The sequence below is a fragment of the Cyanistes caeruleus genome, chromosome 15 (genome assembly GCF_971803275.1).
Source record: "Cyanistes caeruleus chromosome 15, bCyaCae1.hap1.1, whole genome shotgun sequence".
Classification (NCBI taxonomy): Eukaryota; Metazoa; Chordata; class Aves; order Passeriformes; family Paridae; genus Cyanistes; species Cyanistes caeruleus.
Genome location: NC_141715.1, coordinates 14710553 through 14734459, shown reverse-complemented (window position 1 = coordinate 14734459; position 23907 = coordinate 14710553). Strand labels below are relative to the sequence as shown.

At 39.9% G+C, this 23907-nt stretch overlaps 1 protein-coding gene across 1 annotated transcript in view; it reads right to left on the bottom strand.

Moving 5' to 3' along the window:
* DOCK2 (dedicator of cytokinesis 2) overlaps positions 1–23907 on the bottom strand; it is a 154659-nt gene that overhangs the window by 16697 nt on the left and 114055 nt on the right. Inside the window, exons 31-41 of the mRNA XM_023936251.2 lie at positions 19040–19140; positions 18883–18941; positions 17610–17758; positions 12274–12359; positions 8295–8451; positions 7155–7195; positions 5527–5617; positions 4372–4491; positions 2667–2756; positions 1367–1471; positions 433–574 (exon numbers count right to left, since the gene is read on the bottom strand). Of these exons, the coding sequence (XP_023792019.2) occupies positions 433–574; positions 1367–1471; positions 2667–2756; positions 4372–4491; positions 5527–5617; positions 7155–7195; positions 8295–8451; positions 12274–12359; positions 17610–17758; positions 18883–18941; positions 19040–19140 (1141 nt within the window). The remainder of the gene's footprint in view (positions 1–432; positions 575–1366; positions 1472–2666; positions 2757–4371; positions 4492–5526; positions 5618–7154; positions 7196–8294; positions 8452–12273; positions 12360–17609; positions 17759–18882; positions 18942–19039; positions 19141–23907) is intronic.

Below are 23907 nucleotides of genomic sequence, written 5' to 3'. Positions count from 1 at the left end.
GAAGAAAATAAACTTAAACCATGTATGAACTACAATGAATTTTCTTCCCTGAAGGGCCATCAAGCCCTAGCACAGCCTGCCCAGGGAAGTGGTTGAGTCACCGTCCCTGGAGGGGTTTCAGAGACATGCAGATGTGGCACTTGGGAACATGGGTGAACAAGTTTAAAGGTTGGACTCAAAGGTTTTTTCCAACCCAAATGTTTCTATGACTAATGAAACAGACAGACTCCTTAGAACTGCCAGAAAAACAGGAGCTCTCTTAGGAACAAACCAGAGAAGACATGGAGGACGTGCAAACTGCAAACTGAGCTGCCACGTCACTAAACTTTCAACCTTCTCAGGAAATTCTGGTTTCACACAGATAAACTCATGCTAAGAACAAATCTTCCCAACCCTCCTTCCCTCTTCAATCCCCCACGTGTCCGAGGATACGCTGACCAGGAGAGTTCCTCACATCCTCTCCGGGCGCTGCAGTTGTGTTCATCTTCTCAGCACTGGGGAACTGGCTCATCAGCTGGGCCTGGAAGTCCTCCCTCCTCTCATACTCCTTGCCACGGTAGATGAACACTTTGTTCTGCAAGGAATGAGGAGTTACTGCCTGGCCAGGAGTTGCATTTTCATGGTGTTCGGCACAAAGACACAGCAGGGTCCAGGTTTTGGAATGGGTGTTTCTGTTTTCTGAGTATTAATCAGCTCTAAAACCAAACACCCTCTTGACCAGGTGCTGGAAAGCAGCTCTGACTCTCCAGAGACTCTGGACTCAAGGTTTTGTTATTCAGAAACAATAACTCTGGTTTAACACCCGCCTATCATTTCACTGTTTTCCCAATGTTCTCAAGGCAGCTTTGGCCTTTAAACTTGGAGAGACTCTCATTGCTTTCCAAGAGTGAAAAAAGCCTCCCTAGTAATTGTTGTATGTAAGAGAGGGTTTTAGTAGTAAAAAATATAAAATATTTAGGTTATTTGTATGCTCTGAAGTCATGCACTACTGTGGTTAAAACAATGACCTTTTAAAAAACTACAGTACAGTCCAGTTGTGCAGCACTTCCTAAGTTTGTCAGGTTTCTTTGTAAAACCAGACCCTTTGGAGTCTGAATTTCCCTCATGGTAGAGAAAACCAGAGAAAAGTAAAGAAAAGAGAGTAGATTCAGCGTATTTGAGTAAAACCAGTTCAAACTTACCACAGTTGTCCTAAATTAGGGACTGTTGCTATTCAGGAAAAAAAACTGAGAACGGTACAATGAACATGTCAGCTCAAAGCATATTAGAGGTAAAAAAACAGGAATCTGGACATTAATCATGAGGAAAACAGGAAAACAAAAGAGGAATGAAAGTAGATGAAAAAGTAAGAATTAATCAAGTTTACCCTTAGAAATGTTGGGAATCCTTGGCCATAATATCCAACAGCAAAATAGTCTGGTTTAGGCCTCAGAATTTTCATGATGTTTTCATAGAACTTTGCTTGCTGGATCTGAAAGCAAAACCAACTGTAATTACTTGTGTTTGGGGGTTTTATCTATGCATTTTTAACCTCAACTACACATGCAAGAGCTGATGAGCTACAGCAATAATCAGTTTTCACATAGGACGCTGCAGGGGGACATTAAACACTTTACATTTATATGCAAATATAATACACAGCAAAATGGGCTTCAGTGTTAATATTTGACCTCAGAATTTGGCTTACCCTTCACTTAGGAGAAAAGCAAACACCAAAGTCATCCTGGCCACTGATAACATTACTGAAATAATACATTTGGAAAAAGTCCCTGCCTCAAATGTTTCCTGAGGTATGGGATCAACTCCAATTTTTACTGTAGACTCTTATTAAGGATACAAATCATGTAAAGGGCTTAGAACAAGTTCTTCCATAAAATACCAAGTGTCATCAAGGTGTTATATCTGTGAGATCTGCACTGCAACTTAAACTGGCAAAAATGTCCTTTAATTCATGATAAAAACAGAACAGAAGAAGTTTCTTTATACACAGCACCATTCCAGAACATCATGTTTTGATTCCTACAGCTGTTTTGGGGCTTTTTTTGAGGAGGATTCAGGGATATCTATTGAATGAAACCTAAACATCTGTTAAAAATCATACAAACATTAAATATTGGGAGTAGAAAAAAACACATTTGTGGGGGGTGGGATCCTTTTTGGATTAATTAAATTTTAATGAAAACAAATAACTGAATATTTTGTTTTCCTTCAAAATTTTCCTTCTAGCCTTTGGACCTAGTTCTAATTCATTATGCTGTAATACTTCCACAGTCCCAATTAGGACAGAATTATTCAGGCTTGTCAAGATCCACGCTGCTAAAACTGAAAGAAAAATTTATTGAGAAAAGTTCATCCAGGTGTTCTTTCTACCCTAGGGCAGTACAGAGGCTTCAAAACATGGCCTTTAAATTTCCCTAGGTGAGAACATGTTTATTTCATCTACAGACATTTCAAAATACCTCAATAAACAGATGTTCATGCAACTTTAGCCAACAGTTATTTATGAACCTTTACCACTGGATTGCTGCAGTGAAACAGGAGCTCTTCAACAAATTAATTAAAAATCAATTTTAGACCATAAGCTAAAAGGCAGCTCTGCTGTTTGATAGCTGAAAAGCACTAATTTCTGTGACTGCAATAATTTGAAGATCTGTATATAGTCTTACCAAGTTTTGACTTAGAAGTTCATAGTCAAAAACTTCCTTTTCATATTGCTCTGCAAGTTCTTTGCATAAAGATATGGCTTCTTCCCACATCTGCAATGCAACCACACGTTCAAAAAGTAAATCCAGTACCAACAAACAAGCTTTCAATGCATCAGAGTTTAACTGCAATTTTATTGATTATGCTGTCTTTAAAGTGCAGTCATTTATTAACTGCACATTTAGAGTGGAAGACTCCGGGCAAACATAAACTTAAGGAAAGCAGATTAATGTTAAAAAATAAAAGTGTTTTATGATTCATTACAGTAAGGAATAAGTAAACCTACTTTATTATTAGAGTAACATTTAAAAAAAAAAATAATCTAACCTTTTGGGTACATTAAAGAAAAAGAAAGATTAAATCACAGAGGTGATGACATTGAGAACATACCCCAAGCACAGAGCAGTTTATGAGGGGACTGACACCTGCCTGTCCTTAAAACACACACCATTTAACAAAATATCCTGCATAATCACAGGGAGCCTTGTCTATGAGAGCTCTTCTCCTCAGCTAAATAACTACAAGTCTTCAATTTCCACTTGCCCAGAGTAGCAGCTTCGTCCTTTCCACACAACTTAACAGCTGCCTGTGACAATGAGTGGCACTGAAAGACCAGGACTGCTTTTCTCAACTGCTGTGGGCACCTCACAAAAGTGGATTTAAAGCAGGAAGAAGCTCCCTCTCGTGAGGATATTTCTCAAATTCAGAAAGAAGAGACAATGGGGTCCCTGAGCAGCATCTGGCACTGGCAGTCACACATCAGGCTGTTCTCACGTACTGCCAGGTGCTCTTTGGCCAGGTACTCCTGACCCTGGCAGCTGAATCCTTGGCCCTGGGCTGAGCCTGAGTGCTGGGTGCTGCAGAGCAGGAGCTGGGAGGGTTTGGTTCTCCTGGGGCAGTGGGTGGGCACTGCTGCACTGCAGTTACTGCAGATGCCAACAGAAAACCTGAGAAGCTGAAGCTTTCTACCTTGTGAATTATAGGAAGAGCTTCTTTTGCACAAAGTAGTAAAAAATTGCCTTCCCCCTTTATACCTCTGGCTATGTCTGAACAAGACATAATGACTTAAAGGTCATATTGGGTCATGGGATTCATTATATGGCACTGCAGAGTTTCTTCCTGCTTTCTAGTCCTTTGCTTTATTTCCAAAATTCTCAGCTCTAATTCCATTGCACTGACAGGTAATGTTATTAACATTTTTTTTGTCTTAAATTGAGCTAAACTGAGGTAGTGAGCATCAATCTACTACATTTTAAGTTTAGGATATAATTCTCAGTCCTCTCTGAAATAAATATGTCTATTTTGAACCATCTGAATTTTTTTGAGATAAGGGCCGAGTGGTTTAGATATGGAATCTGTGTAGTCCTTTTCTTTGTAAGGGAAAGAAGATTCACCATATTTTATTGTGTTTCATGGTGCCTGACAGATGCTCGTGACGATGTGCTGAGACATTAACCCTCTTTCTCTGTGAATGAGGTCATGGAAACAACATATTCCTATGGAATGGATATGCTCTGGGAATAAGCCTCCAGGACACAATTTTTGCTTGACCCACATTTCAAAGCAGCTTTTCCTCACAAATGTTTTATACAGGGCACATTCATTAAACACGAGTACTCAGAGTAGCGCAGCAGAGAGGTTTGGAGGGGAAGAACTCTCCAGACCTACCTTTCCTTTGTCAAAGTATTCTATGATCTTTTCATACAAATTCTCTTTCAGGTGTCTGTAGGTCTGTGAGCACTGGAACTCTGTTGACATAACTTGGGGTGCACATGGCTCATCCGACCACTGAGGATGAGAACACATCAAAAAGAATTTTCCAGTTCAATGTTCCACATCAAAGTCCCTCCTCCCACGAGGTCTGGTCCCCTGGGCTCTTCTAAGTGTTTTGTTCCCAACTCTTTTTTACCCATCCACAGACAAACTGGGAAAGGTGCAGTGATTGCTTTCACTGCCTCTTCAGACAAAAGGTGTATTTCATGTGATAACCAGCACTAGGCAGAATATTTAAAAAAATATTTTAAAATGTTATGCCTGCCCATCCTTGCCCCACTTACAAATTTTATAAAAAATTCCACGTGAGAAAATGAGGTGTTTTTTTCCAGTACTATCATCTTGACTGACTTGAGTTAGATTTTTTTGTATTAAAATATTTCATATACTATTATCTTTGTCTATACCAATACAGACAATATATCTCATATTTGTAGGATCACAGAAAATCAAAATGAAGTTTAAGCAGAATAGCAAAAATGTATATAGTTCTGCACTAAAGTAAATTCCACAAGAAAGATCAGATTTTTGCAGAAGAACATTTAAATTTGGAATGTGTCCTTGTAGTGGAAATTGATCTTACTGCCCATTGTAAGTGGTACAGTCTGTTACATTGATAATGAACAATAGTTATTGTGAAAGATAATTAATTACCAGATATTAAAACAAGCCAACTTGGTTATGTAATCCATTTTATTTAAATTAAAAATTAGATCTCCCTTTGTGATAGCTGGAACTGTGTTTAATTTTCATAACTGTTATGTTTAGGATAGTAAGAAATTACCAAAATGAAAACTACACTTGTACACAAAGTTCTCACTGGAAAGAAAACTATTTTTCTACCATATTTAGTTTCAGCAGTATATGGCTTTTAATCACCTACTGAAAATACAACTTCAACAGTTAATTTTGTATGACCTACTGCAATATTTCTAACAAGAATCTTGAATACCCCTGTGGAAAATAACTCAGAGATTAAGACATTCAGTTAAGAATATCAAATTGAAATTTGCAAAAGCTTAATTATATATTGAGTTTAGAAAATCTAACCTTCAGGAGCCACGTATGGAGTAGAAGGGTATATGCTGCTTCTGTGTAATTCTCACAATCTAAATGAAGATCTCGCAATTTATACAAATACCTGATAGAGGAGACAGCAAGGATTAGACTGGAGACTGACACGACTGGAATATTGAGTGTCAAAATGTTCCAGATAACAGGAAACTCCGTGGATGTCACACTGTGACTCCCCAAAGAGTCTTCAAGGACACCAAGAGGGGGTTGAAGCTCTGGTTGGTTGTTCCCACTTTGCTGTGTTCTTTCTGTGTGCTGGAACTTTGTGCTCGAGAGGAGGAAGAGCCATCCTCCTCCAGGGAGCTGCAGTCAGCTCCTCCTCAGAGAGGAGGAATTGCTGCACCCCAGGTCCAAGGGAGACCTCCGAGCCCAATATCCCTGGAGGCTGCCTCAGTTTCCTTGGCCTGCAGCACCTCTCTCTTGCAGGCACACGTTCTTCATGTACACAGAGGCAACCACAGCAGGTAACAGGAGGAAGCAGAAAGGAGAAAATACCAGCCCAGAAAGGCAAAGCAGTCCCTGTACAAGGCAGGAGCTGCTGGGGACAGAAGAGCTGTTCTCTGGTGAATGTTCTCCTTGATCCCCATGGCAGCGTTGCTGCTTCCAGCACGGTCACTGCCCACCACAGGGCTTAAGCTGTATCTACAGCAGCCCGGGAGAAAACTGCATCCCTTCCTCTAGCTCATACCAGGAGTTTTGAGCCACAGGGGCTCTGACAGCTTGCTGTGGCAGTCCAAGGCACTCCCATCCCCAGCTGCCAGCCCGACAGAAAGTTCTCCCCTCAGCAATGCCTGCAGAGGGAGCGTTGTTCCCCCGGCCGCTCCCACTCACAGCTCCAGGGTGAGCTCTGAATCACCTCCAGGGCTCATTTCAGCTGGGACTCTGGCCTTTATTCTGCAGATCTTGTAGGAGAGGACATGCAGGAAACAGAGCTTTTGAAGCAGCAAGATCTGCTGCAGCCCACACGCAGAACTCTTGGAGAGTGCAAGAAGCCATGGCACTTCTGCAGGAATTTGCCATTGGAGAGTGCAAGAGGCCATGGCACATCTGCAGGAATTTGGCATTGGAGGCAGCAAGAGGCCATGGCACATCTGCAGGAGTTTGGCATTGGAGAGTGCAAGAAGCCATGGCACATCTGTAGGAATTTACCTGTGTTGCTGCAGTCCCCACAGAAAATGGCTCAGCTGTAACCCTGCCCATGGAGTGTTGCTTATTGAAGGAGACTCAGCAGACTGGGCCATTCCACAAAACCAGAATGTTTTTTCTGCCATCCTAAATGTGTGATACACCCTCCCTGAAACCCCAAATCTATCAGCACTTTCTTAATTTTTAACTATAGACAATGAATGTTGAGTGATTTGATCAATTAAAAGTTAATTCTTGTGGAAAGAAATGCTGCTGCTGAATACATAGCACAGATTCCCAGTTGCTGAAGGCTAAGCTAACAGTGTGAGAATGCAGATGAGGCCAGGGCTGCCACAGAGCCATTTGGGATGGAAAAGTAACAATAAATACAGAAATCCAAGCACAACAATAAAACCAGAACTCACAAAACAATATTAAACACCCTCTCCAAAAGAGATCCAATAGAATGGCTGCCATACCTGATGTACATCTCTTCACGGTTAATGTTCTTGTAGAAATTCTAGGGACAAAAATATTTAAAATTACCTCCTAATGTCCTTTAATAAAATGCTATATATATATGTATACATAGACTGAGGTTTTGCTTTTCTTGGTAGTTAGAAAGCATAGAAAGCATGAAAAGTAGATTATTTACAGACTATCTGAAGTTTAAACCTGGAGCTACTTCTTCAATTAATATTTTTATTAGTTATATGTATGGTTTTATACATACATATATTTCTCCTAGTTCATAATAGGATTATTACTGAAGCTTTTTCTACTGGAGAAGAGGAAAATATGGTAATCCAAATGCATTAACAGAATAAAACACATGCTCCAGCTACACTTGGTGGAAGCTGGTATGTACTGAAGCAGATGTAGTTATGGAGTGCTGTTGTGCAATACCTCGAAAGGGACCAGTTCCAGGAATAAAGCTCATTTTTTGTCACCATACCATGTTTGTAGGAATGCATATTGCTAAGGCTGTGCAAAATGCATGACAAGAATGGTCTCTTGAGGAGCTGCAAAAATTGGACAATGATTACTGAGGAACAGAGTGTGTAATATTTAAAGGTGGCAGAGGTTCCTCCTCAGCTGTGAGGAATTTCCTGGACGGAGAATCTCTCTATGTGATATCCTCATTACAAAACAGGAATAGAAAAGAAGACAGAGTGGCCTAGGACAAGGTCAGAGTCTCAGACCTCTTGGCACCTGACTGCAAAGTTGCCTTGCAGCTTTCCTGCCCACATTGAAAAGTCTAACTATTGAGATGCTGAAGCAGCAAGTGGGTCAGCTCCTCATCACAGTTTGACTCTGTCAGGAACCCACTGTCCCATTAAGTCTGCCAAGAGGTACAGGTACATGAGCAGCAAACTTCATTATTTATCCACAGAATCCAGGTGGACAAAGGATACAAACCAAGTGACAAATGGGTGAGCGCTGCTTTCAGACTTGCTCATATATCCGTGCAAAGGGATAAAAAAATCTCTTACCCCAGAGTTTAAATCACTACAGAACATTGTCACTCACACCTGCCCCCAGGAAGATTTAGCTTCATGTTTAATAAATGGACTCTAATGTTGTCCCCTCCTCTCCCCAGAATCCAGGAGAGAACGTACCAGCAGGTTCACGGTGCAGCTCATGCGGTTGTCCTTGTTCTCGTCGCTCATCACAGCACGATAATCCAGCAGCCTCTCCAGGAGCCCTTTCACCAGGCTCACAAAGCTTTCCACCAGGCTGGAAATGCCAGGGTGCTGCTTGGCACACTCTGTTAGGCTGCAAATACAGAAATATTGGTACCATTCTGTTGGCAAATTCCGAATTAGGCCTAAGTCAACTGCAGAATGCACTGGAAATTCCCTCTGTGAGTTGGTAATTCAGATATTCAGATGACAGATGGCATATAAATAAAAAGGAAAACAAATAAAAGAAACATTTACTTTTCCTGTCTGAAAACAATTTTGAATTCAAGGATGTGGCCAAAGCTTCAGGACAGAGAAATCTGCATCTGCTATCACAAAGTCAAGCCTGAAATATCACACTATTGCAATAAATTTTGCACCTTCCTTTCCTCAGCATAAAACACAAAAATCTCTTTTTATTCTTACACATGAGTAAAAGTTCAAATGAACAAAAATTACAATTTTAGCTCAAAAAAGACATCACCAGAGTAATTCTACTTTGAGAAATAAACAAAACCAATCAACTTTCTGCAGACTGAAAAGAGCGGCTTGATCTCTTTTGATAAAAATACAGGAAATGGAAATTTATATTTTGGCATCATCAGTTTCAATTTACCCTAATAAAACATTAGCATATACTCTTTCTAAAAAGTGATGAAATTATTTAGGAGTAGAGATTTCACTTTATTGTCTGAGCTTTATAACATTTAACTGTTTAAACATCATTAACTGATTCCCTGCATCTCTTTAAGGAGTATTTTCTTTGCTTATGAGAAATTATTTCTTTCTTTGCTTTTCTTTTGTTTCTTCTGCTTAACATTCTGGTTTTCCATTGGGATGTCTCTGACAAACTGCATTTTTTTTGTATAATATATATATTTATATACACACATACATACATATATATATTTTCAAATACATAATTATAGATACAAGCATTGGGTGAGGCACAGATATAATTAATTTTCCCTAAGGCAGTCCTGCTTTGTGTTGGTAGCTGGGAAGGTTCTGACCTCTTAGTGCTCAATTATCAATTGAGCTCTACATCTACATTGTTTTCCAGACACCCAGGTAAAAAAACATAAATTGTTAGTAATCATTAGACACAATATTTTTTTAAACTCTAATTAAAAAATATACTATTTTAATTAACAGCAAAACAATTTTTTTTTACTTCTCATAATTATTTGAACCTTCTTCAGAAAATACATATTCATATTGACTTCAGTTGCAAAGAAATCCTCGAAGCTCTGGCCTAGAATGGAACCTCTGCAGAATTCCCAGGAATAAAGTTCCAACTCGAGGAAAATAAAAGCAGAATCTAAAGTTTATTCCTTGGATTGTGCAGCTCCAGTGGAGTCCTGACACAGAGGGAATGTATATGTGGATGTCTGAAAGAACATTTATATTTTCTAAGGTAGGAGGGGCAGAGGCCAGCAGATAAAACAAAAATACTCCAATTGCTCTTGTCTGACTGGTCTGGAAGTGAAATATTTAAATCAAAAACTGACACATGGCTTATAAAATACACTGTAAACGGAATGGAAACACTAAAGGGGCTGAAGAGCTGACAAGTGACAGAAAAGGCTGGAGCACATTAAAAGATGTTTGTGGGAAAGAAAGTAAGAAAGCCTCAGAAACACATAGGAGTCTGGAATATTATACAGGAACATGGTGTTATTTTACAGCTACAAGTAGCAGAAACAGTGTGAGACGCTAATGAAGGAAGCACAGCCACCATTCAAGTGACAATTATGGATTTCTGCCACAGGTTCCCTTGGAGTAACAGCAAACAAGGCTGTGAACGTTCCCTGACTGCACAATGAACACCAAGATATCACATTTCTTCCCAATACAAGCAGAAAAACATTGACATAAACTACAAGCTATTGCTGGGTCTCACCCAAATACATACATAACTCCAGTCACTAAAGAAAGGTGAACCAGAGGCCACATAAAGAACTACAAAAAGAACAGGAGAGAAGAATTCCTGTCTCTTGAGGCAAGATTCAAAAAGTTGTATTGCTCAGCTTTATACCATAATCCCAATAAAAAGGATCACAAAACTTCAGAAGATTTTTTTATCCCCAGGAGGGAGCAAGAAACCTTTGAATTTTTAAACAGAGTTTGAAAAAAAATAGAAAATTTTAAATAAAAAAAATATTTATAATAAAGCTGGAAAAAAAACAACTGCATAGCATGGGGAACTGGAAAGCTGCCAAGTGCCATTTCCTGTTGTGCTTGTATAGGAACTAAAACACGCCAGAACTCATTTTCCGAGCCTGAGGACAAGTGGAATGGCACAGATTATGTTCTTGAAGCTGCACTGATTCTCCTGCATCTCCCCAGGCAGGGCAGCTTTGTCTACTCTGCCTGTTGAGAACAACCTCTCACCTGTCCCACATCCCCTGGGCACTGCCTGGGACAGGTCACCACCCCTCATGGGCCACACTCACATTCAGGTCTAGAGACCTGGAGAAATGCAAGGCAGTGATTAGTCAAACTTCTGCTGAATGTGTTTAGTTCATTATTATGGGCATGGAGACATTCCCAGCAAGCACCAGTGTGGGCAATGTTGGTTGCAGAGGTGAGCAGAGACACAGCAGACACTGAGTGATGCTGAATATCTGCCTTCAGGGGGCACCTGGAACTGTGCAGGACTGCAGCCAGTTCTAGGAGATCAGCTGATGAAAAATGAACAAATGAATAAATGAAGAGGCAAATTTAACTGGGTCTCCTTCCATCTGGAGCAGGGAGTTGGGGACAGAGGCTTGGAATCCCTGCTTTGAAAGGTGTAAATGTAGGAAGGCTTGAACCAAACTGAGAGAACAGGTCCTACCAGGCAGGTCACAACCTCTGCTTCAACACTCCATCTACAGGTGCCATTCAACAAAATCTGGAGATAAGATGAATTGTCATCTTTAGAAATGTGGAAACTTTGAACTTGAGGCTTTCTAGAAAGTGGGACAGTACCGAGGGGAAAAGGCAGATTTGTCAGAGTGAGAAGGGGGCCTTGCAAAGGCAGGAGATGAAAAGCTCTGCACTGTGTTTGATGACACTCCTTGACTGCACTGCTGAAAGATGGGCTTTAACTGGATAGTGCCACTTTCCAAGAAAAGCACTGGAATGAAAGAGCAAAGTGCAAACAAGGCAAGCAAATAATGTTACACAGCTCAGAAAGAGTGAACTTCAAAGGGTCACATACACGAGATCTGAGGAAAGTTTTGCTTTTTGCATAGATAAAGTCTCAGTTTGAACACTCTCTCCAGCTTTAAGGCAATGTAATGTTTCAAACCAGATGGAAACGTTGTAGGAACGTCCAGAAAACATTCTGTATAATAAACTAAAATACTGGGGTTGTTTACCCTAAGGGAAATCCTGAAGGAAGCTAGATAGAAACATTCAAATTTGATAAAAGCTGCTGAAAAAAGAAACAGAATAAATCACTCTTTATGTCCCCTGTGTGTGTACCCAAAGCTTTCATGGTTCATCCGATGAGAGATGTGACTTTGCAAAGACTGCTACCTCTACCCAGAGATACAACCCACACAGGGTAGCTAGATTTGAGGAAGTAAAACATGACATCACAAAGCCTTATTTAAATTCAGACTTGTCTGAATAATCTCTTGGAGACCAATCTAGACATGTAAAAATCCAGGTTAGATATAACTTCTTCATAATTTAGCTCAAGCACAGAACAATGAAAAGCAACCAGGAAAATAATTTCAATGTACAAAACTGCAAAGTAAACCAGGTGCAGTGAAGCATTATGGTATTTCCAGTGGCTTCATGAAAAAGTTGCTAAGATTCTATTTTAGGCAAAGTTACCAACCTGAGAAATGGGAGCAGTAAGATAGAAACACATCCTGAAGGCATTTGTTCTATTTATTTCTATTTATTCTCATGCACTACTTACATGGACTCAAACAACTGCATGTAGTGTTCATCCCCTCGTCCTCCTTCCACCTCATGATCCAACTTCAAAATTATTTCATTTTCAAACTAATAAAGAAAGAAAAAATCAAAACACTGAGCAGCTATCCAGAGGTCAACACACTTCAACAGGGCATCAAAAATGTACCTTTGTATAATTATGCCACATATTCCCAAAGGTTAAACTCTTGGCTATATTCTGGTCTGGGCTTTTAGCAGGGCTGAAAGCCTGGATACAGATTTTCACAAAGCTCCCCCTGCACTGGGCAGGTGAGACACGAGCTCAGAGTCTGTTGCAGCTATAGACAGTCTTTGTCCTGATGCAAACAACTGCACCCTGTTCAGAAGGTAGGAAAGATCTACCTCAGGGTTCTTGACAAGCCATTAACACATCAAGAGGCACAGGGAGAGCATTAGTGGAGATCTACACTGAAATAAAGCTCAGTTGCTTTACACAGATCTAATTATTAAAACCACTGTAAAAATGACAGAATTCATTACTGTGCTAATGCAGCAAGTTTTCACCTTCTTTGATACAAAATTTCACACAGTTGTCAGTACATGAATAATTCTGTTTCTCCCTGGAGTGTTTCTGTGTAATTGAGAGTTTTGGCAGGCTGGGATCCAGATCATCCCAATCAGAGAACTGGAAGCCTCTCATGGTACAAAGAATTGCTGTAGTATTTCAGATGTGGTACTTCCAGATAACTGCAATGCAAAATATTTCACCTTATTTCAATATATGCTCATCAAAACATTCAGCTCTGAGCTGAAGCCAAGCCAGGGCTACACAGAGGAAATCAGTCCTTCCTCTTAGAGCTCCAAGCAGGTCACACATCTCTTCAGTTTTTTTTTTTAGAATTTCTTCAGTTTTAAAGAACATGACATTCTAAATTAAAATATGTTACTAGATGTACTTCCTTCAAGTAGGTCATGATTCAAACTCTCCACCCAGAAAAATGATTCATCATTTTTCAAGAACAAAAGGCTGAACTTTCCCATCTTCCCTCCAGTGTCCAGCCCAGATCTATTGGTCACCCTAATCCTGCCAGCCACTCTCGAGGCAGAAATTAAAGTGGCTGCTGCTTCTTTCAAGGAGCTTTGAAACAGCATCTTGAGCAGCCAAACTTCTCCACTGCTCACACCAAGAGCAACACCTGGGCTCAGAGCAGTGGTAGTGCAGGCACAGCCTGCTCTGGAAAGGGGCAGGGAGGAAGGAGCCATTTCCACCTCTTTGTTACTCACAGGTTTTGCTGCTCCAAAATTAATTTTTTCTCTGTAATTAGAATACAAATGGAAGATTGTCTGTTGAACAGTACATGCTATATTAATATTAGAGAATAAAGAGCTATCATTGAAAAATAGCTTAACAGAAAAAAGTGAAATTGCTCTGTCTCATCCTGGCTGAAATAGAAGTTTAAAGGGCTCTGAATTCATTTTTATGTGCAAGCAGGATGTGTATTAGTATTTAATGTGGGTAACACAGGTGCATGGCAGCTTGAGAACAAGGAGATATTGAGCAAAAACATCCAATCCAGCCATTTTCTGTGGGCTTACTGCAGTAAGACAAATCTGTGAATATAGTGCAGGTTGAGCACCAGGTAAATCCACCTCTTAAATCCTTCCTAGTACTTATTCAGCAGGTAGAGAATTGATTACTTCTCAAAGAGGCAATAATTTCATATTCCTGGGCCTGAACAACAAAACTCTTCCTAAGCATCTTTCCTGTAGTTTCTCAACAAGCTGCAAGAAGAGAAAAAATCAGCTGCTTGGATCAAAACAAATTAAAAAGTTGGCAGAAATATGGAATAAAGTTTTAATGGTTCTGTGCAACAAAATTAAGCCCTGGGAAGTGTCTTTCTCCTCTCACTTAAACAGAGTGTGCCTAATTGTCACTGGCACCAATTTAGCTTTAAACCCACCTGCTTCTCTAATAGATCCAAGGAATCTCCCCAGTTCTGAGCACACCTTGATACCAAAGCACAAAACATGTCCACGTTTTCCACGTGGATCTCTCTGAAGCCCCAGGCTGCACAAACTCAGCCTCTGCTGCTGAGATCACATCTGAAACCCTTACACACAATCAGATTTCAAGAGCTGAGAGAAAGAAATGTGGCTGTTTAGAGCAGGTAAATCTCCTGTGCCAGAGGAGCTCTCTGAGGACACCCCAGTCACTCTCAGTCATCTGTGAGAGCTCAGAAGAACAGGACTCTGCCCCAGAACCAGGGCTGTCCCCTAGCACAGAGTGTGGAAAGCCAAGCACACAGCAGCAGCCAGCACTGATTTCTGACACAGCCCCACAGCAGCCAGGAAAGGAAAGCAAACACAGAAAACTTCCCCAGATGGCTCCAGCAATTGGCAGAACCCACGAGAGACACAAAACTGAAAATACCAAACACAAACAGAATGATTTATTTGAACAAAAATATAAACACAGATGAATTAATCTTTCCTAAGCCAAGTTAAATCTGCAATGTAACTCAAATCCATGTTTATTTAAACGATATTTTTATTTACTCTGCAAAGAGCTAATTTTCCTTGTTTGTTTGTTTGTTTGTTTTTTTAAGCAAGCATTTTCTAACTCCTGGCCTGAGATCACAGTTAGAACAAGCAGGATGAGGTTGCTCACTTGATGGTGTGTCTTCCTTTGGGAAATCTTAATAAAATGCACAACCTGATCTTTCAGGGAAAGGAAAGGGTTATCAGCATCTGGAGGACTTTTTTAACCCTGTGTGTCCAACACAAGAGCAATGAGCTTGTCCCACATAAGCAATGAGCTTCTCTTTTTATTTGAAGGAGGAAGGGATCCATTTACAGGACTGAGTCTCTCCACAGACACTGAGAGGAATAAATTGGCTTTCCAAGATTCCCAGCTCTCTGAGCTCATGACAGGCACAGCCTCAATAGCTAAAATTAGTAGATATTAATGGCTCCCTCTCTACATCTTCAATTAGAGTTAAAATTAAGAGTTTATGTAACACTGCTCTGGGTGAATGGAAATTATATGTGCAAAGCAGAAGAAAGGATTGCAAGAAAATATCATATGGTGTCCTACACCTACATACAGATTCCAAGCCATTAAATAAATTTATAGAGCAATTCATTCTTGAGACAACCACAGGTGGAATTTTGTTTTCTCTGGGATTAGATGATTTCCTAGAAAAGCTAAATAAAATTCTTGGTTGATAAATTTAAACCCCTTTATATCCTCACTGCCTGTATGTTGTGTGCACACAGGAGGAACAGCCCCCAGCCCCAGCACACCCCCTGTACCCCCAGAGCACAGCCCTGTCCCAGCACAGCACCAGGACATGTTAACTGAGACAGGAATTTTGGGAAAGGTTATTAAATCGTGTGGGAGGTACCAGACAGGCTCTGGTTCCTGTGCTGGTACAGGCTCAGCTCGTAAAGATGTTTCTGCTTGTGCTTTTTCCCCCCTCTTCTCTCATTAGAGAAGATTAGATTAGAAATAAATTATTTATTTTTAAAGTTCCACAAAATTATGTTTTAAGTGAATGTCATTCTGGGCTCCTGAGTGCCCCAGGCACTCTTGAAATAACATGTTGTCATTCTCAAAATTTTATACTAAAGCTTAAAAAAACATCCTTTATATTACTAAATGTCAATTTGCAAATGAAAATTGCCTACTACCAAATCCTGGAGTTTATGTGTTTGTGCATCCAATAATTATCCATTCATATTACTTATTTTCTCCTTTAAATTAAGGTGGTAACAATTTTAAAACATAAAACTTAATGTGCCTTTCCTTTAAAATACATACTTTAAAAAACTTACCAGAGTGGCTAAACCGACAGAGGCAAGTTTTTTTATCTTAATTATCTCATCCATAGCAAAGAAGAGGACAAACACCATGATTCTTGATGAGCAAATGATCACAATTCCTAAAGAAGAGCATTAGAGTCCAATGAGACTCAGCTGCTCAATTATGAGATAGATTTTGTACCATCTGATGAAAACTCCCCCTTTTCCTTAAGCTGCAATAAACCCAATGTCCTTGTTCCTTGGCAGTGTAAAATACCACCTGAAACTTATTTTTATGGCAGGAGAAGTGATTCAGTGGGCACTAGAGTGCCTGGCCTCTCCCAGGCTGCTGCTCCTGGTGTCAGGCAGGATGACTGATGAGTTTTCAGGATTCCTGGGCTCTACAGATCTGTGTCTCTCCCAAGAGATGAGGTATAAGCCATGAGCAGGAAAGCATTTTTAAGAAGGCAAATATGGGACTATCAGGACATAGAGGGAACAGATGCACAGAAACAAAGTGGTTTTTAATCTTGGCCTTGAACCAAAAGCTTTGCACTGTGGAATACAGACCAAAATGGAAATTCCATCTGCTCATTTGTTCCACACTTCATTGACACAGAAATGCCCCAAATGATTTAAAGTATTAAACATAACTGGGTATACGAGATATTTATATTTACATGTGCCTAAAATGATGCCTTTTTGTTTGTCATTTTCCCTTACACAGACTGTTCTGAATTAATTATCTGTGTAACTACAAAGCTGAATATCCAGTGCATAATTTACTGTGGGAGGCAGTGTGCAAACACAGAACAAGGTGAGTCCATGCCCAAAGAGCTCGAGAGAATGGAGATGTCAGACAGGGATGGATACTCCACTGCCCAGGCAGACACAGGGAGCACTGGCAGGAAATTTAGATTACAATTTCTATTCCATCAATCAAAAATATTTCACAATAGTGACTTAAAAATTCTTTTTCCTTTTCAAAATGACTGCCAAAAACACTCCAGGAATTTCATTGCTTCACAGTGATTATTTTTAATCACATTAACAATTTAGAAAAGTTATCTGATAAGAATTTCCTGCTAAGTTTCCTGATAAATCTGATAACATATAATTAGCTATTCACTGCTACTCCTGTCAGGTACTCTGTACTAAAACCTGGAAGTTTTAGCTTACCAATATCTTTGTCACAAGGAAGGGGAATAAGGAAATATTTAGATTATAGAGGATCTCTAGAGGTCATTTAATTCTATCTCCTACTTAATGAAGGGCTGACTTCAATGTAAGTCTTGCTGCTCAAAACCTTTTCCAGTAAAATCCTGAAAACTTGGATAAAAATCCTGTGATCACCTCTTTGCTGTTCCATTTGTTGCTGTCAAGTTTTGCCTAAGTTGAACTAAGTCACTCTGGAGATCCAACACTTTCTATTTCTTTGGTTCTTAATATCTGGGATTTCACTCTGTGCAAGCAGAAAATATCACTCCACAAACATTTACCAGAAATACTGAGCACATGACATTTAAATGCATTTTCAAGCAGAGCACTTGTAATTACCTTTTTGAATTCTCCTGTCCTCTGATATTCACACAGCATCATGTCAAAGAAAATTGGGATTGTGGCTTTTCGTAGTTCAACTTCTGGAATAAGAGTCATTTCCAAGATGGGCCCAACCATCCCCGGAATAAAGCAAATTTTATTCTGGCCTGAAACAAAACCAAAAATTGAATATTTGAGGAGCAAACCAAATAATTTTAGGAAGACATCTAGGAGTTGCAATCATTTAAAGTAACATTTAAGCTATTTGTGTTGGCCAAATCTTGCAACTCAGTCACTTCATTTCTTCTCAAAAGCTGGGGGCATGTGAATGGATACTGTCTCCTTCTAAGGTGCTAGAATGCAGTGCCAGGAACAAGCAGGAATGCCAGAGGAGTTGATATTTTCAGTGAAGAATTTGATTTTTCAGTTTTTGACATCTCCTTAAAATTATTTAGAGTAAAAAGTAATAAATTAGCCTAAGAACCTCCCAAATTCTACCAGCAGGAGAGCACAACACAGTGATGTCACATGGAGTAACATTTCTACGAAGGAGATAACTATTACTGGTTTTCCAAAAATTTCCAGAATCAGGAGCAGTAACAGAAACACCATCCACAGAACTCAGCTGCTAAACCCACGCAGAATTATCTCTCTTATCTGAATTAATTCAGTGCTGCCTGAAGCTTGGAGGAGACAAAAAAATTCTCAGCAACAAATGTGTGACTTGTTCCAAACTGAGGAGTGCTCTGAGTTTGATGCTCCTCTCTGATTCGTGCCATGTGAATTTTCAGTGCCAATGCCATGCAAAAATTTTCCAAGATAAAACAAATATTCTACCTAAGTTCAGTTAATAAGAAATGATCCCAAAGGAATTAATGAGAAACTCTCAAAGGAGGAGCAGCAGAACCTGGCTGGATGAGAAATGTAAAAACTTTTTTTGAATTTTAATCCAAATGGATTCCAAATTTGAGTCTCCAATTTGCTGAATTGTAGGTTCAGGCTGAGCAGTAACTTTCTCAGGGAAAATCATCCAGTGTCAATCCTACAAAAAAGGGATCTGATTTCAGTCATGTTTGAAATCTGAGAGAAGGTTGTGAGTTCTCTTTTAAATACAAACCTGGCAGTAATCCAACTGTATCTTATGTTGGCTGCAAGCTTAATCACAGGAGTGAAAACATATTTTAAGTTCAAACAGCAGAAATATTTACAAAAGCACTTCATGTCAGATATTTTTCAATGGAACAAACATGTGACAGATTCAGTTGCAGTGAAGCTCAGGTTTGCTACTCACCAAGTTTGTACCACATGTCACGGATAGCAAAGCCAATTAAACGTCTCATATCTCCATATCTGGGAGGAAAGGAATAGGAAAGGTATTTTTATCATTACCTTTTTTATCATTTTACTAAAAAATTAAAGATATTAACTAAAGGATATATTTTGCTTACTTGTTCTGGATTTTGTTGTATTTTGCATGGGAAAAGTTTTCTAGCTGTAGTGAATCTTGAGTAATAAAAGCCACAGCCAAATGAAAATAGTTGTTCCACAGCTGTAAATTGAATATAAGGAAATTATAATAATTTTGAGGAAAGCAGGAATAATATTAAATGATGCATAATGCAGAATAATTTATGAAACCAAATGATGCAAGCAATATGAGATTTTTATATTATGCAGAGATGTACATCATTAGTATTATGCAATTAGCAGAAAAGCAAGAAAGATGAATTTTAATAACCACTACTACACATTTGCTCTTAATAGCAGAGCAGCTGAATAAATATTGCTAAAAAAAGATTCACATGAGATTCATTAGCCAACAACATTAAACCCTGAACCAAAGCAGGACTGGGGGAACACGTTACATGGTGGTGGATCTTAAACTGGAGCTAAAGGCACCGATGTAATTACACTGCATTTGAGCACCACTTCAAAAAGGCATCTCCTGCCTCCTCTTAGGATCCTAATTCAACCATTGTATGAAATTCCAGTGTAATTTGTGAAGAGCTCTCCACATGAAAGAAGGACAAAATACATCCCTAAGTAACAGCTGATAGTAATGAGTCTGTACTTGAAGTAGACAAAAAGCCTCTGTGCTTACAGTGCACAACCCTCCATTCCTGAAAGCAAGCTATCTGTTCCACACTTTTCACACACTAGAAATGGGAAGGGAAAAGAGAAACTTCCCTAGGAAACACAAATTTAAGGAAGGAAATACAATTTTCAGAAGCTTTTAGACAGTCAGCAGCAGCTTTAAACACTTAAAAGTGCAGCTGTAGCTAACAGCAGTGCTAGGGCTCAGGGAGAGAGCAGAAGGCAATGGGAAATGTATTCAGTGGTGATTCAAAGGATGGAACAAAACATGGGACAGAGCTCTTCATTTTGGATGGTGCTATATAAGCCTGGGTTGGGAATCCACACTAAACAGCCTGGAAACAAAATGTTCCCTCAAAACTTAAGTGGCTTCTGTCCTTTGTAGCCTGGAAAACTCTGATGTGCAAGCAACCAGGAAAAACAGATCCCAACACACAAAACCACACCCAGAACCACAGACATTTCTCATAATAAATACAATTCTCAAACCTCCTCTATAACTTATAGGTGATCCTGCTGTTAATTTATGTTAATTTAAATTATATTAATTTATCTGCTGAGCAGAGCTGCTCCTTCCAAAGCCCTTGGAGGACTCTGTGTGTGCCTGAGGGATCAGAGCTGGCCCTGCTGCACACACAGCTCAATTCTGCAGCCAGTTCAGAGCCTTGCTGATCAGGACAAATGTTGGTTATGCCCTGAAAGGCCTCTTTTACTCTCTCCCCAAATATTTTAAGAGATTATTTTGAGCAGTGTGGAGCTCTCAGCCCCTTGAGAAGCCGTGTTTATTGATGTGCAGGGCACACACTCTGTATGTGTCAATTATAGCAGTGAAATGGAAAATTTCACAAATTGTTCTAGACTGTGGGGAGAAAAATGAAAGTTTATTCCTAAATGGTTTCTTATTTAATTTAAAAGCTCCAAGTTCAGTGCCACCTTTGTCAGAGACACACCCTAAAGACTCAATCTTATTTATAAAATACTTGTCCCTCCATCCTCAGAGTGCCCCAAAATGGCTGAAAAAAATGGGATCCTTTCCCTTTCAATACCATATTCAAATTAAGGACTCACAAGATTTTAAGCACTGAAACTAAGTCTAAAACTCTACAAGACAAAGTAGTTTCTCTCTAAAGTAAAATAAAATGGAAACAGATTTAAAAAATGCAAAAATTATTCTTATGAGACATGTTTTGTTTTCACTTATCCCCACAATAACACTCCAAGGTGTTTCGGACATCTGTTGAATTGGAAAATGGGGAATTAATTTAGAAGGAAATTTCCAGCCATCTCACAAAGAAGATATTTGGTAGTTATCCTAAAAATTCAGCCAGGAGTAAAGGCTGCAGCCTCCTCCTTCATACTCCTCTGAAAGCTGATATTTTCTAGTGGAAGGATCAAATATGAACTTCAAACTCTGTAATCTGATAAATTTCAAATGTGCAATATTATATATAATAATAAAAATATAACATTTTAATATTTCCAGTACAATTAATTCTAGTTAAATTTCCCAGTGGTTTCATTCCCTATTAACCTCTGCATTGTTTCTGCAATGTTTGTCACTGTCTTACATAGATTTTTGCAGTGTGTATTTTTCCCACTGAGGGTTTTGATTTTGGGGTTTCTAAAAGAAGATTTTAACATAAAAAGCTGCATAATTCTGTTTGTGATGTTGAAATATATTTCATTACTGCTGAGTTATTAATGGAGGATAGCTCATGCAAGAAAGGTAGGAAAACACAAAAAATAAGCATTTTCTGTCAGATCATACTGACATTAGATTTTGGACTATGCCTTTTATAATAAATTTCAGTGGCATAGGTGATTAATATATGAATTATAATTGCTGTAACAGCACAGATGTAATAATCCTTTCTAATGCCCTGTAAATGTAGTGCTAATGGAGGGAAGGGAGGGGGGAGCAGGAATCAGTAATGCTGCATTTCCAGAGCAGAGGCTCTACAACAGCTGTGCCTAGCACAACAAAATGTTGGGTTTGTTCTGTGCCTGCCCTGAAGGTGCCAGAGCTGCCATCCCCAACCAGTGACATTCCCAGAGAATCCTGCACAAAATCCATGAGGAATTCAGGGGCACCAAGGGTGAGTGGGTTCCTTCCCTGCATGGAAACTCCTCCTGCAGGACTCGAAACCAAGGGTGATGGAGCCAGGAGGTGACAGTCACAGCAGGGTGCAGATGCTCTGTCCTGGACAGAGGAGACACCTTGCAATGCCACCAGCTGCCAACAGGAACAGAAATGTCCTGGGATGGTCCTATTTACCACAGATGACATCTCAGACAGCTTTTGAGGATGCCATGAATGCATTGCATGAGTACAGAAAATCACACAGCTTTTGTTACAATTAAACCAAAGACACCAGGGTGACTTTCAGGGAGCACTTTTTCAAAAATATATTCCACGATTTTAAAGATTTCTGTTTGCTTGTTAAGCCTCTTCTGAAAGGCCCATCTCAACTCCTGCACCCTAAATCCAGAATTTACCCCTTTTGATGGTGCAGCTGTCCTGCTGCCCTCCAATAGCCCAGCTGCAAAGCAGTGGTCTGCACATGGTGTCCAATCTTCACATTTGAAATTGCAAACCCCTAAAGAGCTGTTGATACGAACCAGCAAAAACTGCAACTTCTTTTAAATCTGGATGTTTTGCCAATGGCTGAATTTCCCTTGTCTTTAGCAGGAGAAGCTGATAATGAACCCTACACCTCCAGAGAAAAGTAAACATCAAAGGCAGCCCACAGTAAATCCTGTTACAACTGCCCAGCCTGGACCTGATAGGGGTACCAATGAGTGGAGGTGGTGAGGACACTGGCTGCCTCAGACAGCTCTGCAATCAGCTAAGGGAATCCTTGGGAATATTGTTTTGAAGAATATTGAGAACAAAGAAACAAAACAGATGGAAAAGGGAAAAATAAGCAATTTGCTATCACGCTGATAAGACTTTTTATTGACATGAAGTGCAACCAAGAAGTGAAATGAACAGTAAGACCTTGATTGTCATGGTCTTCAGGGGAAAGTCTAACCTCAGACCTGCTTGCCTTTTTTTCTTGTGTGCCATCAATATATCTCCTTATATTCTCTCCACAGGGTCATCCTGAATACCAAGTCTTAGGCTAGAATACTTCCCACAGTTGCAAGCCTTCAGATCTTTCCTTGCAAGCTCTGAACCTGGAAGGACACCTGCCAGCTCAGCTGCTCCTGCTCCACACGCCAAGGCAAGATCTGCTACACTGCTTCAGACAGGTGAACTGCTGAATTCATCCCTCAGAATCCTGGAGTGAGCAAATATTCCCTGCCTTTCTAGATAACCTGTTTCAATATTTAACATAACCTCTTTATATCTAACATAAATGCAAGAAAATAACTTGTTTCAAATCCAGAGATATGAATAGAATAGAAACTGCTAAATATTGAGGGGTTTTACCTATGCCAATAATTCCTGCTGAAATTCCAGATTTCTGTGCATTAAATCCTCATGTTCCAGTTTATGTTCAGTACTGAAGAATGCAGAGTCATGCATTATGCAAGATTCTGTCCCTGTTTGTACTGTAGGCACCATGAATATTGGGAGCTCTCCTTCACTCCTACTTCATGGGTTATTTTTGGTCAATCACTTAATGAAATTTCACTCTTTTCTCTCCTAGAAAATTATTTCCTCTGGAGCTAACAGCTTTGTTTTATCAGCACAACAGTAAATATTCCATAACAGAAGCCTTCCAGGCAGAGCTGGTTTTATTGTGCTAAGTTTTGCTGCGTGCTGACACTGGGGAATCTCTGCAGGACACAACCCCTGAGTGCCACTGCCGTACTGAACCCACCCCTTGTGCACTCTGTGCAAACCCAGAAAAAAACCAAAGCAAGGAAAACCACCCCCTCACCCAGCAGGCACAAAACGTCAGATATCAGATGATTTTTTCACCTCCAAGAAAAAAGACTCCCAAGCCCAAGGCCTGCTGTGGCCCTTGCTGCCTGCCCTGTGCGATGACAGCCTCGGTGTCAGAGTTCTGGGATTAGGGAAGGGCTCCCTACCAAAATGGGACAGTGAATCTGAGTGATGACAATGCCAAGGCAAGAAATTTAACAGCTCTTCACTGCTGTGCTGGGCAGGGGGTTGGGATTTTTCTCTCTATCCAACAGCTTCAGCATTGAACCTATGGCTTGAACCTTAAGGCAGTGCTGAGTTCTAAACCTGAGGACTGGATCCCCTCTCGAT